The 16,786-nt window shown below is 36.4% G+C and overlaps 1 protein-coding gene across 6 annotated transcripts in view; it reads right to left on the bottom strand.

Annotated features, from left to right (window-relative positions):
• Positions 1–16,786, bottom strand: part of CNST (consortin, connexin sorting protein) — a 49,555-nt gene that overhangs the window by 7,641 nt on the left and 25,128 nt on the right. For all 6 annotated transcript variants that reach the window (XM_030499027.1, XM_030499026.2, XM_030499033.2 and 3 more), the window contains 6 exons: positions 16,637–16,667; positions 14,046–14,132; positions 13,472–13,586; positions 10,957–10,978; positions 10,681–10,777; positions 5,769–6,640 (listed from right to left, as the gene is read on the bottom strand). In XM_030499027.1, coding sequence (XP_030354887.1) covers positions 5,769–6,640; positions 10,681–10,777; positions 10,957–10,978; positions 13,472–13,586; positions 14,046–14,132; positions 16,637–16,667 — 1,224 coding nt within the window. The remainder of the gene's footprint in view (positions 1–5,768; positions 6,641–10,680; positions 10,778–10,956; positions 10,979–13,471; positions 13,587–14,045; positions 14,133–16,636; positions 16,668–16,786) is intronic.

The following is a 16,786-nucleotide window of genomic DNA, read 5'->3' as shown; positions in this document are numbered from 1 at the left end:
AAGTGCACTGGGGTGAGCTTTGACTGGTAATGTTAAGTTAGCCCTGCAGAACTGCCATGAAAATTTACCAGGGCAGCCAGCAAACAGACAGTTATGCCTTCCTTGTTGTGACAAGCAAGGGGGATCATGTAGGAGTGTATTAATTTGACTTACTTATTTGTGAGGGCAGAGATGAAATAATGTCCTTTAAAAGAGTAGATTATTTTAAGCTTTTGCGTATGGCATTGCTTTCATAAAGAGGATCAGTGCTCCTCCCGCACCACCCCAGCAGCGGGCTCGCTGCCGCCTGGCACACGTGTCTGCAAGTGGCTTGGACTGCAATGGCAGCAATGTCACCAGAGGCAGCAGGGCGGTTGTACCACTCTGCCCTAACATTAGTGTGTGGTGGTCTGTTCTGCCAGCCGTCCTTTCAAACTGAAATTTTGTTCACTTCATTTTGTCTGTTGGCTCCTGGTAGTTTTTGAATGACTGTCACAAGCTCTGTCTTCTCCAAGCTTAAAACCAGAAGGCTGTCTTTGACAGGATTATGTGGAAATGTGTGTTTCACTGATTACAGTTACATAAAAGGCTTGCAAAGGAAAGTCTTGCTATAAGGAGGTTCACTTACTTTCCCTGTCAGCCTACATGGCTCTGTTTCAGGATTTACTTCTAAATGTATAAAGAACTAATTGACACAGCACCAGTTTCTCTATTCTGAACATCTTTTGCTTGAAAATAGGGGAGCTTTTGACTTGCAGTAAAATGAGTATGTTAGTGTTACTCTCCTGTCCCAACAAAAGCCATAGACCATATTTTTAAGAATGTCCCTTTTACATGATATGTAATTCATACCTAAAATATTTCATCTGCCTTTAAATTTCACAAGTCACATAATTAAGGTTTTTGTTTTGTTCTGCAAAGGACCCACAAAGCTATTGCCTCCTAATCACAATGCAGTTTATTGCTAAAAGTGCAAACACAAACATCTGGTATTTTGTATAAAGCAATATTTACATCTTTTCTACCATATACTCAATTGCAGCTCAAAAATATTTAATGCAAGCATCACCACGTTTTATTGTTCTTATTTTCTGTCATAAAAATGTTATTGCTGTGAGGAAGACTGTCAGGTAAGAGTAAAATCTCATGCAATTAAACTGACCGTAAAATGTATTTTTCTACTATACCTTTTATTTAGAAAGATTTCAAAGCATATATGAATTGATTGTATTAGATCCATCTCCAATTAATTAAACATCCAAGGAGAGGGACTTAGCTGCCATGCAAGACTTGAAGTTTTCCATTTCAGTCTTTAGGAGGCAGGAGGAATTTTAAAAGGCAGAACACATTATTTAAATTGGAAGTTAATGAAGGAACTGTGGTTAATACAGCTGACCACAAGCCTCTGCTTAACTTGAGCCACAGGAGGAAAAACGTAGGCTTGCACCAGGCCATACCTCACACAGCTCTGTTACAAAAGAGAGCTGCATAAAGGATCCTGTTGAAATGTCGAACATTTTCTTAAGTAAGTCCAAGTCACATAATTAATAAAAGATGCTCTTGGAACATCTGTGTAACTGAGCTTACTCACTTGGTTCTGCTGGCCATCACAGAAGTCTTTTAACCGGAGCTTTTATAATTACTGTACAGGAACTGAAAATGGCATACAGGTATGTGGTGGCATTTTGAGCAATAGTTAAAAAAGAAAGGAGCAATGACTGTTGGTTAATTGAAACTCTGTTAACATCTTAGCTTGTCTCTTTTTACCACTATTAATACAAAGTGATTCTGCTTCACAGAAAAGTTCTAAACTTTTTTAGATAAAGTTTAATACCCTGACTGTGAATAAAGAAAAAATAAGCTCTAATTAAACCTCCTGTCTTTTCTGTTTCAAACAGAATTTGCCATTACAAAAAAAAAAAAGCAAAATATTCTTATATTATGCACATTTTTGACAAATATGGTGTGTGAATGTATATATTTATAAAAATATTAGACAAAACTATGAAAATAAGGTCCTGTACTTCAAACTCCTAGAGAAAACAGGTCAGACTTGACTCTTGGAATCATTTGTAGCATACAGAAATAAATAAAAATCCCAAAACGGGAGGCACAGCAAACTGGGATCCAGGAAGAGAAGTTCATTGTATGATGTATTTTGGTCTGAATGCAGAGAAACACTCGAGGAGTTTTGTTTGTGTATTCTTCTGTAGACAGTATTCCTTATTCAGTTACTTGGCAGAGGCGTACAGTTTTATTCCTAGCAATACCAGATTTTTTTAAGTGGGAATCCATAACTGCACAACAAACTGACAAAAAGCAAGACTGCCCTCGGTTAAGCTATAAGCAGCAAACGCCTTCACTAATAAAATATATTCGGTTCATAAGTAATTTGACTTTGAAAAGGAACTGACTTAACAGATTCAGTATTCGTACCACAGCATCTGACTCTAACCATTTTTCTGCTCATATGCTTGCCATGCAAGTACCAGGACTCCTTTCTACAGCAATAAATAGCTCAGATACCATGTAAGCATTTCATACAGAAGCACAATTCTTGCAAACTCAAAAGTACAGGACCCCAGCCATACAAGAGAACAGGGGATCTCACCAAGGCATTGTCTCCACACCTAGTACAGATAGGCGGAGACTTCATTTCTGCAATCAAATCTGCTGCTAGTCGGTACATACTCAGTACTTTTAAAAAGTCTTCGTGTAAAAACAGTGCCAACCAAAAGCTACTACCTTATGTTGTGGCAGAGAGTCTCATTATCTTTGCTTTCTGAAAGAAATATCAAATGATAATTTTTCAAGTAGGAAAAAACATTAAGATCTTACTTGTTTCCCTGATATTCACTCATAAAAAGCTTATGGTATGAACTTCTAATTTGTATGGCAAAATACAATTTACATGATTTAGGTTACCATTTGTTTGACTTCTGGTGTGTCATTTCATTCTCACAGAAACAACAGCAAAGATGTCTAAGAAGAGTTATACACTTCTGATATGTGTTGCTGCCAACTGCTGACTGCTTCTAAGCTCTTTGTTAGCTGTATGAATCTAGTTTCTGTAAAATGACGGCGATCTTCCATCATTCGCATGTTGTGGCACACTGTTTCTACTAGTGAAGAAACACCCAGTATAAAGGAGTGCACACCATATGTAAAGTACCATTTTAGCTTTGCAATTATTTAAAGCCAGAGTCAGAATTTGTGGATTTTCAGTCTTGTAATTAGTTACTGTAAATGATAGACTAAAAGCGAGTGATATAAACGACCTAAATTAGAGAACTACATAAGATGATTCTTTCGTCTCAATATGGAGTCAAACAAAGGTTGTCCTAACTGTAAATACATACACAAGTATTTACTCTTGCCCATTTTCAAGAAGTCAACGTCAGACCTCCATTGAAGAATATTCATGAAATTTTGTCCTACCATATGATCTTTGTAGCTAGGTTATTTCATAATAATCTTTACTTCTGCCTTACTTCTAACTTATTTGTGGCAATATGCCCTCCATGACAAGTTTTATCACAGTCAAATGGATTTATGTTTCAAGCTGTTTTGGTTTGGTTTTCTTTTTTTTTGGTGTGGTTTCTTTCACAACTACAGTATGAAACGAAAACATTGTTATCTTATTAGATGGCCACAGCCTGAACAATGAAACTTCAAAGGCTTCGGGTGTACAAGAAAGGAAGAAGTGTTACGGCTGGGTGCAAAGATCAGTCTGCTTATCAAAACATCAGTGGAATCTTATTTTAGCACTGAGCCCCCCCCCATCTCCCCAAACAATACAACAGTGAAAGCAAGTTAACAGTGCTGCTTTCTCAGGGGTGCCAAACTCTCTCAGTTCAGGAAAGCTGTAGGTGCTCACCACTTCTGAAAAGCAATGCCTAGGGTAATGATAGGTGGTAAGATAAACTGGAAAACCAAAATGTAAGTGTATAATGAAACACTGCAAGCTGCTGTGCTGCCCTTAACTCACTCTGCTGCACCCAGAAATTTCAAATATTGCAAAACAGCCCCAGATGCTGCATATTACAAATGTTCATCAGTATCGAGATTAATCCTTCTTCTCGCTCACACACAACTCCCACCAGTGTCAGCCAAGATTGTGCCTTATATGGCCAGAAAAAGTACTGTGGAAGGACTCAAGGTACTTTTTCCTCTCCAGAGACTCAACTCTGCCATCAGAGTACTGGCAGTCCTAGCATCAGGACAGCAAATAAGAAATAAAACTAGATTCCCTGTAAAGTATCACCACTTTGGTTACCAGGCCAATCAATACAAGCATATTTTTTCTAACAGTATTGACGTGCCACTTCCTATCCCATCCTATAAAATGCAAATAGTACAAACATAGCAATTTAAAAATAGTTGCTATAGGAATAATTCAGGATTTTTCCTACATGAATCAGAACAGTTCTCTCCTGCTAAAATGCTGCACTTTCAGTGGGCACAAAAGAAATCTAATCCCAAGGGATGATATTTATATTACTCTTCTGTTATACACATAAATAAGCTTAGCACGGACTGTCAACAAAATGCTCTTTTTCAAAACCGTCCTCTAAGCAAACAGAAGCCAATGGATTTAGGGCAAAATTTGATAACATGTCTGAACATGTATGTGGTTTTCCACATCTGCGTGTTGTCAAGAGCTTGTGTACAGTTTTGGGCACATGGCCCTGGTACGTAGTATGCTTCCTGACATCCCATAGAAAAACAAGGTGTTGTAGGGACACAGGTGAGGATGAATGATCTTGGAAAGGAGATATGAAGCTGTTTAGGTTGGGAGAAAACCAAAATGCTCTGTTTACAGCTCTGGAGATTTTACCAAATACGTACTAACATCAGCATGGATCCCCAATATTTAGTTCCATGCTTGGCTACTGTCCCTGAGTGATCGTGGTGGTTCTTGGTCTCTGCACATTAGCTTCTGATCTATACAGAGTTAGCCACTTTATTGCCAAGGGATATTGTATTGTTAAATGCATTAAAAAAAATAGAGGTGAACCAGGAAGATATATTTTTACAAGTCTTCCCCCTCCAGCATCTGTAATCACATCATTGCACAGTAATCTCATTTTTTCATTTAAAGAAAAAGCTTTTAAGGTCCAATGGTTGCAAATGCACCAAAACCAGAAGACTAATAAAAGCACAGATGTCATCATACACTCTCCAAAAAAGTCCCAAAGCAATAAATCTATATTTTCAGAAGAGCAATTCAGCTTATGAAGCACTTATCTTTCTTGTGGCCATCAGCAGTGCTTCAGAAAGGTGGGTTCAGGCTGAGAAGTTCTTTCTTAGTTTTGGTTGAGCAATGAACCTGCCTAAACTTGGCAAAATTAGAATCCCACACACTATATAGAGTTTATTACATCTGTAGCTCTCACCTATGCAGAATAGGCACAGAAAAGCAAATTTTATTCTACGAATAGAAATGAAGCACATGCTACATCATAAGCATTATGTAGATCTCAGACATGAAATTGTGATTTAACAGGAATTGCCAGCTCATCTCCTAACAGTCTCTGTCAGAATAAAAAAAAGGTGTTCACACTCATGTGTAGAAATCAATCTTATTTTTAGAAACACAGAGCACTGCTGGTTAAGGAGGCAAACAAACTTTTTTTCTGAATTAATTCAGAACAGTTAAATAAGTATAGATTTCAGATTAAAGAAAAAATGTATATAAAGGAATATTTAACACATTTTGAAGTTGTCAATATCTAAAATACTTTAATTAAGATAAACAGGGAAGATTTTATAGGATCCACAGTATTTACCTCAGCAATCTCTATCCTTCTTGCAAGTTCATCAAGAGAAGAAAAGCTGTCATCTAGTGATAAAGCTTCCAGTGAGTTGTAAGATGCTCGTTCAGGTGAAATGTCTGGAACAGTATCAAAGTCCTCTTGGTTTTCTAAGTTTGCAAATGATTCTTCAGTGTCTATTATGTTACCATTTAAAAATCTGAGAAATAAGTCTTCTTGTTCCTCATTATTTACCTTCTCCTCCTCTCCTTCTGTTCTCTGTATTTCCTTGCATACTTGTGATTTGGCAGTACTCTCATTCTCAGACACTTTATTGCACCCAGAGCATACATTTGATGCAATTCTGTCCTGAGAAGATTTTTCATCATCAGGCTGTTCCTGTTGCTGCTTTAAATCACTATTTCCAAGCTGTCCACTAGTAATTTCTGAAGAGCCAGCAGCATGTTTTGATCTGAGCAGATTTCTATCAGCTTGCACATCTTTATCAGTAGGAACTAAATCAGTAAGCATATAATCAGCATCTGTTAAAACCAAAGCATCTACCATTGGCTCAAGAGGGAGTTTCACTCCAGGCTTCCCAACTGCACCTTCTATTTCTTCCACATCCTTAAAAAGCGGTCTTTCTCTCAGCTGCAAACTGTTATCTTTACTGGCATCCCCAGATGATAAATAGCCCGAAGAAGGCCGGCCCACTGTCCCTGTGGACTGGGTGTGTGGCTCCGATGTTGATTCAGCACTGCAGAGCTGCTCCTCCATGTGGTCCTTTCCTGCAGCTACCCGAAGACTTGCTGCCTCCATCTGTCTCTCAGTTTCGTTTTCACCTGGAGAACTAGTGCTCAGCTGCCGATGTTGTTTCTTTGGTCCAATGACAGGACAAGTTTCAGTACCTAAATTCAACAGGAAAAACAATTCCAGTGTTTTTAAATGATTCAAAACATCAGCCCGAGGGAAAAAGTATACTGTGATTTGATAACGTTGCAACCTACTGCTTTAAAATGCATTCCCATAAAGGGCAGGTATTTTACGCTCCAGACAGTATAAAAGTTTCATTAGTAGTCTGACCCCCGATTCAGCAAAGTATTCACATGCATTTTTGCAGGCAAAGCATGTGCTATAGTGCCCTCCTGGAAAGGGTTACTCCCATATTTCAAGCACCATATGTATGTATATTTCTGAATAGCCAGTTTTCTTTTATGGCATATTTTATGTGAGTGCATCTCCTGGAGACAAATTTACTTAACAGAAAATTGTATTTTGGTGCTAGTGCATCTATGACACAGGGACATACCTGTATTTCCTTTAAAGAAGCTGAAATCATACTAATTTAATGAATTTTAAATTAAATTTCTTTTAAGTGGGTAACTTCTGTAAAACACTGAAAAAGAAAATGAGTATGAGACAGGGACATTTTGAAAATTAGACACAGATGAGTAGATAGCTCAAGGGATTTGTAATGGGATACTGAGTCCTTCACATATAGGTCATGAGTTCAAACACAGCCTGGATTATTGGTGCAAGATTTTGTTACCATCTGTCAATTTTTCCAATCGACATTACAACAGGCATTGTTGTTGGCAGCTCCAATTGCAACAAAGATTAAATGGAATTTACCATGAAGGATGACCCTTGAGCTCAGGACTCTGTTCCTAACAAAGTAATAAATGATCCTAGCATCCTTATCTAACTACAGACATACAGCAGCTTTCAGTATTTTCTTTATACCTACTTCAAAACACCTGCATTAGGCAAGCCATGCTCACTACAGACTCAAGGCAAGTTAAGACAAATACTTGAACACTTAATTACAAAAGATGTTTTTTCCTACTAAGTTAATGAAGATGTACCCACCAACATGGCAGTAATCTTTATCTGACTGTCAGAGATATAATAAAGTGTCTACTGGAAATTTTCTAGCACAAAAGCACTTATGGTAATTTAATAAATATCCTCCTCTTCCCTCCAAGTTACTTCCAACTTGGCACTTTGTTCATCACAGTAACCTGTAGCCACCACTTTTTTATCCTGTTAATCCAAGACAGCCTAGCAGAGAGAGTACCAACCTATGACATTCTACCAGTGGAGAACTCACACTTCTCCATCTTTGTCCCTCTTCCCATTTAAAAACAAATCCCATATGACCTAAAAGAAAACAGGTTATAAGCAGTTTCTCCCCATCTTGGAAATGGGTCTATATGCACACACTGCAAAATTATGCTAAGGGTTTTATTAAATTAATAATTTCATTAGAAGGGGTTTAATGAAACACATGGATTTGATTATCTTTAGATAACACTATTAAAGCTTTCAGTTAGAAACCGAAGAAATTAATGGACATAAGATGTATAAAATCTCATCTTTTAATATACGCACATAACTTTAAGGGCCTAGGTCTCTCTGTTTGTGGACTCAACGAGAAAATCTGCCAGAAAGGAATATGTAACAGAAAACATCATTCACAACCCTTGCTCAGAAGGGCAGAAAACTATTTCAGCTACTGTTGCAGGAATCTTGACTAGCCAGCTTCTTATCTTGATCACTGTATCCCCAGGAGAGATGAATCGTAAAATCTTAGGATCAACTGCCTACAGAGACTACAGATTTGGGAACTATGTTCCCAAATGGCTGCAATAAGTCAATAGAGTAATTTTTGCTTTAGATTAGTAAGGGAACTGTGATTTTACTTCGAAGGTGCTACCTTAGTACAGTACAACAATCTCTACAACGTAATCTCTCTTATTCATAATTGCTAGATAAATTCTTATTTTGGGCATATGAATTCATACGAAAGACAGTCATCAAACCACTTGAGAATTTCCCTTTTCTGACTTAGTGTCAGATTTATTCTATCAGCAAAGTGAATTAAGTAGTTCTCCTGCAGATGGGCAGATACATTTCTAAGAGAAGAAAAAGTTTACACATTTACTTCTCATTTTTCATGATGTAGAGAAAAAAACCCACCCAAAAAAGCAGAAGACAAGCATTCTAAGTTTTCAATTAGAAGGCCCATGCATTTAGGGTAGTGCTGAACAGGCTTAAATATTAGGAACTGGATGGTTATTCTCAGGATTGCTGTTTGCAATCCTCATATAGGATTCTGCTGGGGTTCAGGCAAAATCAAGAACAAGCCCCAGGTGCCCATATTCTTTCTAGTCCTGAGCTGGATCACTCAGCCACAGCTCGAATATTTTTTGTGCAGCACTGAGTGGTGTACATAAATTCAGAGTTATGGACCAACTTGTCCAATTTCTGTATTAGTTCATACTGATGCCTTCCCTACCCAAAACCTTCTAACTGCAACAAAAACATTCAGCCCCATGCTGCCGACACACTGACTCAGTGAGAGGCAGGAGGAGTTAATTTACCACGCACTGACTTAACAGATGAAGAGACCTGTCAGGATGACAAGTCATTGTTTCCTCAAGAACGTGCTGATCTTGTGAAACGCATCTTCTGCAAATTTTAACCATTTAAACTTGAGTTAGGCTTGAAATATTTGTAGGTTTGTACTGAAAAAGTATTTAGTACTGCTGGAAAATTCTCAGCAGAACTGCTTTCTATTGGATGATCTAGTTTTATTAATTTACAGGCATTTCACAGGAAAGCAAAGATTTTGATGACATCTTGAAAAGAGTTACATTAAGAGAAAGACACAAAAAAAGTCCATTTACACCATTAATAACTTCCACATTAAGTTTAGTATGTCTAGATGTTGTACTACTGTATTTGAACATTGACACAAAATGCTCTTCAATTCAGAAATTTCAAATGTTCAGAAATTCTGCTCTCCAGAAAGCTTTTATTCCCACCTAGGAGTTTAAAAAAAAAAAAAAAAAAAGAAATAAAATAAAACAAAAGAATTAAGTGCCTAATTTTTTTCCATGAGAATTTCCAACCATCAAAAAAAAAGCAAAAAAAAAAAAAGCATTGGATTCTTTCTTCTGATCTGCTTTCTGAGCTGTAGAACATGTTTGTTTCATGTTTTCAATGTTTTGTGTTTAGTTGGGTAACAAGAACAAAGACAGGGAAAAGGCAGCAGAGGGGTCATGGTAAAAGAGGATGAAGATGAGGAGGATCTACGGATGTAGAGAACTGTGACACTGTATCTTTGTTAGTTCCTGATTCTCCTGAACATCTTGGCCGATACACACTTGTAGGATAGTTTAGGTTGAAAGGGACCTCCCCAGGTCACTTAGGCCAACCTCATTTTTTTTTTCTTGTGAGAAATTCTGCTGCTTTTGAGGAAAGGTACACAATTTAGGCCCCTTCTCCATTTTAACGATTAATTTTTAAATGTTTCATAAGAACCCAATGACTTTTAACAAATTACTCAAACAAACCAGCCAAGGCAGGAGGAAGAAAATGAAGCAGAAGCAGACATAAAAGTGTGTACTGAAAAGAAATAACTGAAGTAGGTTTTTCTCTTCAAGACCCCCCAAAAGCTTCCTAATTTTCTGTGCTGTTAAAGAAAAATGTGTCTCAAAATCAGTCTATTGCATGTAATTTAAAATAGTTACTAAAATAGTTACTACTGTTAACTATACTGAATTGCCACAACTCAGAATATTTGTCATCAGATTGTTTCCCTTATGTTTTATACATCCGAATTATGTATCTTATCTCTAGTTCTACACAATTTTGTGGTTTATGTAGGCTGCTATAAATGTATGCACATTTAAAAGACTTTTTTTGACGGGGACTAAAATTACTTTAATTACAATTCTGAATATCAACAACTGATTAAAATTGCAGCGTATATCCATTGTGCAGTTGTGGAAAAATAATATATTTGCATAAATGGATGAATCTGTGGGAACCCAACAAATGCTGTAGCTTCAAATGAAATAGTTTCATAGTATTTATAGGAATATGTCAGTACTGTATAGTATTTAAAGCAAATGTATGCACATGCATATATACACACACGTACCTGATTTAAAAGCAGCAGCTTCTCCTTCCTTTAAATTGTTTGATTCCGTTAACTGAAGCAAACAACCGCTTTCCCATGTATTTCCCGCAGCTAGTAGCTGTAAAATATGACAGTATTTCCTGTAAGTTTTGGAATTAAACAGAAATACTGTGACGTTTTGAAGCATCCAAACTTCAAACAGTTTCTGTACTAAACTGGAAATATTATATCTCATAATATTGAATATATATTTATAGCAGTCTTTGACCAAGCAGATTCAATTAAACAGCTGCTTACCTTATTTTTGGATGCCTGTGGCCTGCAGCAACAAAGAAAAAAAAGAATAAATTAAACAACTTAGTACCAACATTCTTCATAACAAATGTAATTGAAATCTTATAAACCTTTGCTCTGTCCTATTATTAGCACAGAACTTTTCTTGCACTGAAACAGAGTTAGCATGCTAGCACAATTTCAAGCACAGATCCATACTACATGTGAATATCATGATAAGACTAATTATCCCAAACACTGCTCCACCTAATCAAGAAAGCAGTCAAAAGAAAACTCACTGGAAAGTGTCAAAGGATCTAACTTCCTGTAAAACTTCATGGTCAAACAAAACTCCACCAACTTTAAAAATCATGTAACGACTCAGTATCTACCAGTACTACAACTACTGATCATTCTAACAGAGACTGAAGAATGGAAAAATCCCCACAAAACATATTTCCCTCTCCACAGACTGTTTACATGGGACATGTTTCTGGGTTCTTAAGATACAGCAGCTTCCACTGATTCCACTGGGATTCACTGGTGAGTCAGCACTGCTAACAATGTGTGGACTTTGCCAACTGTGTAGAGATTCATGCACAATGTGTTTTACCATGCAGTGTGCCTCGCAGCCTTTCATATAGCAATGAAGACAAAATGTTCAGCAATTTGCAAACTACTGAAAAAAGCAGGCGAGAAGAGGCAGAAGTACTGATGCTCATACTCTCTAACAAGAACTTTTAAAAGTTGCATTGACTTTTAAATTTTACCATTTAAACTTCAAATAAGGGACACTCAAAACTATCTTTAAAGAACAAATGTGTTCATTATGTAGCTGTAGACCTTGAGTATCAGAAAGAGTTACGTTACTTTCAACTACAAAAGAAAAATGCTCAGATTTTCTGAGACCTGCATGCCATTCATTAAAAATTGAAGTATAATTTTAATTACAAAATAAATGGAGATTAAAGTTTAGGGGAAAAAAAAAAAAAAAGAATGAATCTTTTGCCTAGAGTTTGGAAGAGTAATAATACTAAATACACAGAACTAATCATGACAAATGAACACAAGCCTTAATTTTTATCGAACTGCAGTGTTTCTCAGAACCAGGAATGATGTTACATAACTGAAATTTTGTATTTTGAAGTGAGGCTTCATGGAAGAATTAGGAGAAAGCAGAGTTACTCTCAACAAAGTGACAATTGAGGTGACAGTAGGAGGGTGCTGCTAGATGCAGCATATAAATCACAATAGATTTGGATCTCAATCTTTTTGCAGGCTTGCAAGGTCACGTGCAAGGAAATTTAGGCTAAGGAACCCTGCAGGCACTCAGAGGCAATCTCTCAGTAGCAGCAGCCTGTGGGCGTAAACATGCAGCCATGGTGCTAGGGCTGCTCCCTCCTCCTAAGGAAATGCAGGTGTACACTTTCCAGGGACTCCCACCAAAACAAACAATCCCTGCTGAGTTCTGGCTACCAGCCTGGTTGTTCTCAAACTTCTCTGTCATCATTCTGAAGCAAAAAATCATATTCTCTATGAACAACAGGAGCATCTTGGCTTTTATTGCATCCAGACTAAGCCAATGCAAATGTATTTGAAAAAGTTGTCTCTCCCCACGTGATTGAGAGCATCTCCCTCATCACAGGTTGGTCTTTTCACAGCATTTGAATGCGGTTAGTTTCCTTATTATTGTTGCCTGATCATTTTCTATTGATTGGCACCTGGTATTTATTTATTTATTTTTCCCATCTGTCCCTTAAACTCAATGACTAGTACGTAGGTAGGTAGGACATTCACCCATGAAATAACAGATCTTCTTCCTGATGGGTAAAATCCCATATGTGTTACTACCCACAAGAGCACCCTAGGCACTGTCCAAAAGTTTGTGATAATGTGATATACTGATTCAGGAAGCTGATGAATCAGGCAAAGCATGTATGAACTAGCATTCACATCTTTTCAGAGTACTGCCACACTAGGGAACTACAGAATCACTACTTCATAATATTTATGTAACTGATATGAAATCAAGAGAAGGTAACTAGAATGACTTAAAGCATTGGGAAATGTCCTAAAACGTGGGAAATTGGTGAATTAAATCCTTTAGGGTAGATGCTGGAGTCTGAGATGCTGGACAACTGAATTTAAAAACAACAATTAAACCAATTAGGTATTAGAAACAAGCACCATCATCAGTTCTATAGTCTCTCTCTTCCTAAATTAACGCTACTCAGTTTTCACTTCGACTGAAAATACTAAAACTCAAAACTCCATTTATGCCAAACTAATGATTTGCTGAAAGCAGATCTAGTCCCTATGCATTCCTTAAACCGTATTAAAACATTGTGAAAATTCGTGGTAATGGACAAATTTTAGTTACATATCCGAAAGAACTACCACTTTATAACCAAATTCACTGCAGTCAATGGATGCAACTTTTATTTTGACATTGACTATTTAAAAACACCTGTACTGGCAAGGAAACAACAGCAATGCTAAGGTAAGTACTGGAAAAGTAAAAATACTTTCTTATACGTACTGTTGATGTGAAGAGCAAACTCTAGTAAGCTTTTCCAGCTCTTCACCACTCAGGTCTTTAGCTGAATTCCTCTGTGTTGTAACTGGAGTAGGAACTGCTGTTTTCCATTTTCTCTCTAAATAAAATCAAAATCAATTTTAACCAAAGTACTTTTATAAAAGTATTATTTCCTTAACATATACATGAAACTAATGGAGAAATAAATATTTACAACTCTTCTATGTGCTCTACAATCTCATTTCAGACTGTGCAAAAAAGCACTGTATTTTTTCACAACACACCTTATTTTCATTGCATAATTCACCAACCCTAAACCAAAAATAAGCTCAAGACAACTGTGGATCGAAGTCTTAATTAATAAAGAATGACAAACTATTTGCACCTTTTTCATGAAATGTGTGAGAAGAAATCTAAAGCAGGAATACTTTCCTCGTAATGAGCTCAGAGAAATTCTCATATAAATGCTGCTTTTGCTATGTAACATTTCTAAGCTGGCAAAAAGTATGCTCCATTATTTAGAAATACAAACCAAATTAAATTCTTCTTCTACCATATCAGTTTAGCCTGTACTCACCCCACTGCTCCTGTATGGAAGAAAGATTAGCAAGCAGCTGCTCATGATACAGTCGTTCAAGCTGAATGAACTTCATTGCCTTCTCATCTGAATAGAAGGTTAAGGAAAAATGCACACATATATGGACATGGTATGATTTATTTATATTCAGCAGCATATTTGAAAGGGCAATCATTATGTACCTGAAATTTTAGATAATTGGATCAAAATGAAAAATGGCTAGCATCCAGATTTCTGTGCAAGGAAGAACATAATAGAGGCATGAAAACAACAAGTAAGAAGTAAAGTAAGTTGAGAAAAGCTCCAAAAATGAAAATCCTTTTCTCTTCAGCACTTACCTCTTCCCACCTGCCTTGAGCCCAACAAAAGTTTTTCTAGAAAAGAAACAAGCAAAATGTTCTTATGCCAACAACTCTTATCAGAAAATGAAAAGCAAAACAATCAAGTACCAGCACATATCTCTCAAGAAATACAAGTATAAGCCAATAACCATAACTACCTGAAAATATGGTTCCTTTCTACTGACCAGCTGGAGGCAGGATTCAAAAAATTTCCCCAACTCAAACTTTCAAGAAATACCCACCCTCCCCTTTTCAACCATTGTATAGAAACTGTTGGACAGCTGAGTTCACCTTGTCTTCCTTCTGAAGATTCTGCTTACTTCTATATGAAGAAGTCTTTCCCCTCCTTTAGGGTTATCAATATATTCACAACAGTATACTGATAGTTACGTATTTTGTAATAGTCAGGATAATTCTAGTTCCAGCAACTGGAGTTGCTGGTTGTTCTGTCTAAAGCCATGTTTTGCCAGCTATTTGAAATTTAATTCTACAGTACAATGAGGTTCTCAGTAATATAGAAAAAAAATATTTCCATTATTCATGCTCATTAAAACACTTGAGTAGTTATTACAAAAACACAACCAGTACTTGCTCTTCTTGTTAGCCTCATACATACCATGGTTTATGAACAACAATATTAATGGCAAGAATATTCCTTGCCTTCAAGAAATCTGTTATTAGAAACAGAATTACAGATCAGAGAGATAGCCTTAAAGGATCAGAGCAACAAACCCTGAATTCTTCTTAAGTTCTACACTAGATGAATTAAAATGTCTGTCATGGATAATTAATACAGTGCAACATGACCAAGTAAGTTCTTTGTTAACCTCAGGAAACTGATGGTTGCAAGTACAGAGGAGATATCCTTCATAAATATGTATTATATAGTGGTGTTGAATTCCACACAGCAGGTGTACATTGCATTAAAAATATTCCCTTTGATCAGCTTTAAATAGTGCTCTTTGATTAAAGCAACTTCTATGAAAGAGAAACTGTCTTTCTATCACACTGCTGAATGCATTTTAAATTTACTGTATTTCCCCATGCAGAGCCATAATTTACTACAGATTTTTCCATGCCTTTAATTAGTGCTGTGTATTTTGCACTTTCTGCTGGATGTTTTTGAATTAGGATGACCAAGACAAAAGTACAGTCTTCTAAGACAGTAAAGGGTATTTTATTTTACATATTGCGTTTATACTACCACCAGAGTTGTATCTCTAGTTTTGTACTACAGGCTAACAGAATTTGGCTAGGTTTTGAGGATACCTTTCCAGGTTTCATATACTTTGTTATTTAACCTTCACAATTGCCTATTTGCTGTATTTTGCTTGTAACAAATTACATAATAATCTGTATGCACAAATTCTGTAATTTATGACACATCTTAGTGAATCACATATACCTTAAGGGCTTACCACTCTCACCTCTTCTTTTTATAGTCCAATCACTTTCCCTTAAAAGCAAACAGAGGAAAACCCAGTCCCCCTTTCCCAAAAATGTAATTTCATTCTATGGTTTAATATGATTAATCTTTCCCACAACTACTGAAAAATATGAGTAATTTGCAGCAATTCAGCTGTTATAACTTCTTGACCAAACTTAATTGTATTATCTGGGAACAAATCAAAATAAACTGTGCCATTGAACTAGCTGTTCCCAGAAGCTATTACCCATATTTTCCTACGACAGTTTCTCAAAATACCTTCATATGATTTTGACTAATTATCATTTGCCAAATAACATGTTGCTATTGTTTCAGGTTGCTGATCTCCCTTAGGTCAGTGTGTTTGGTATTTTTATTCTAATCTAGACACTTGTAGTACATATTCTAATCAACTGTTGTGATAATTTTGTTCTTACTATAACAGTGCCCTATTTGATATAACAGAATACATACCCTATCTAGATTGGACATATTCCCAGTTACTAATACTTAGAACAGAACCTCTCCTATAAAAACAGAAGTTCTTTGAAAATATTTTCTTACTTCCTTGTTTGTGCACAGCTACTAATGATTGTATCAGTACAGCTTTTGGAAGTGGATTTATTACTTAATTCATATTCCAGCTGTCTGATTAAGAAGGACTTGCTAACATATTGTATATTCACTCATGGGTAAATTACGACTGTTCACTTCATATTAATCTTGACCCACAACCTGTGAGTCAACGATAAAGCATTTGTCTTTTATGTTTTACCATGCCAGATTTTAATATTGGGTAACAATTTCAACAAATAAAAGGATACATTCTTCCTCTTGAAAATAGGTCTCAGCTATCTGCAAAAGTAAAAAAAAAAAAATAGAATTCTGTCATTTTCATGAGAGTGGTAGCAATGTAATATGAACTTTTTATTATAGTTTTAAACATCTGTTTTGCAGGTTCATAGTTTGGATAA

The sequence above is a fragment of the Strigops habroptila genome, chromosome 10, assembly GCF_004027225.2.
Source record: "Strigops habroptila isolate Jane chromosome 10, bStrHab1.2.pri, whole genome shotgun sequence".
NCBI lineage: Eukaryota > Metazoa > Chordata > Aves > Psittaciformes > Psittacidae > Strigops > Strigops habroptila.
Note: the sequence above shows the minus strand (reverse complement) of the source record. Positions and strands in the feature narration are given on the sequence as shown.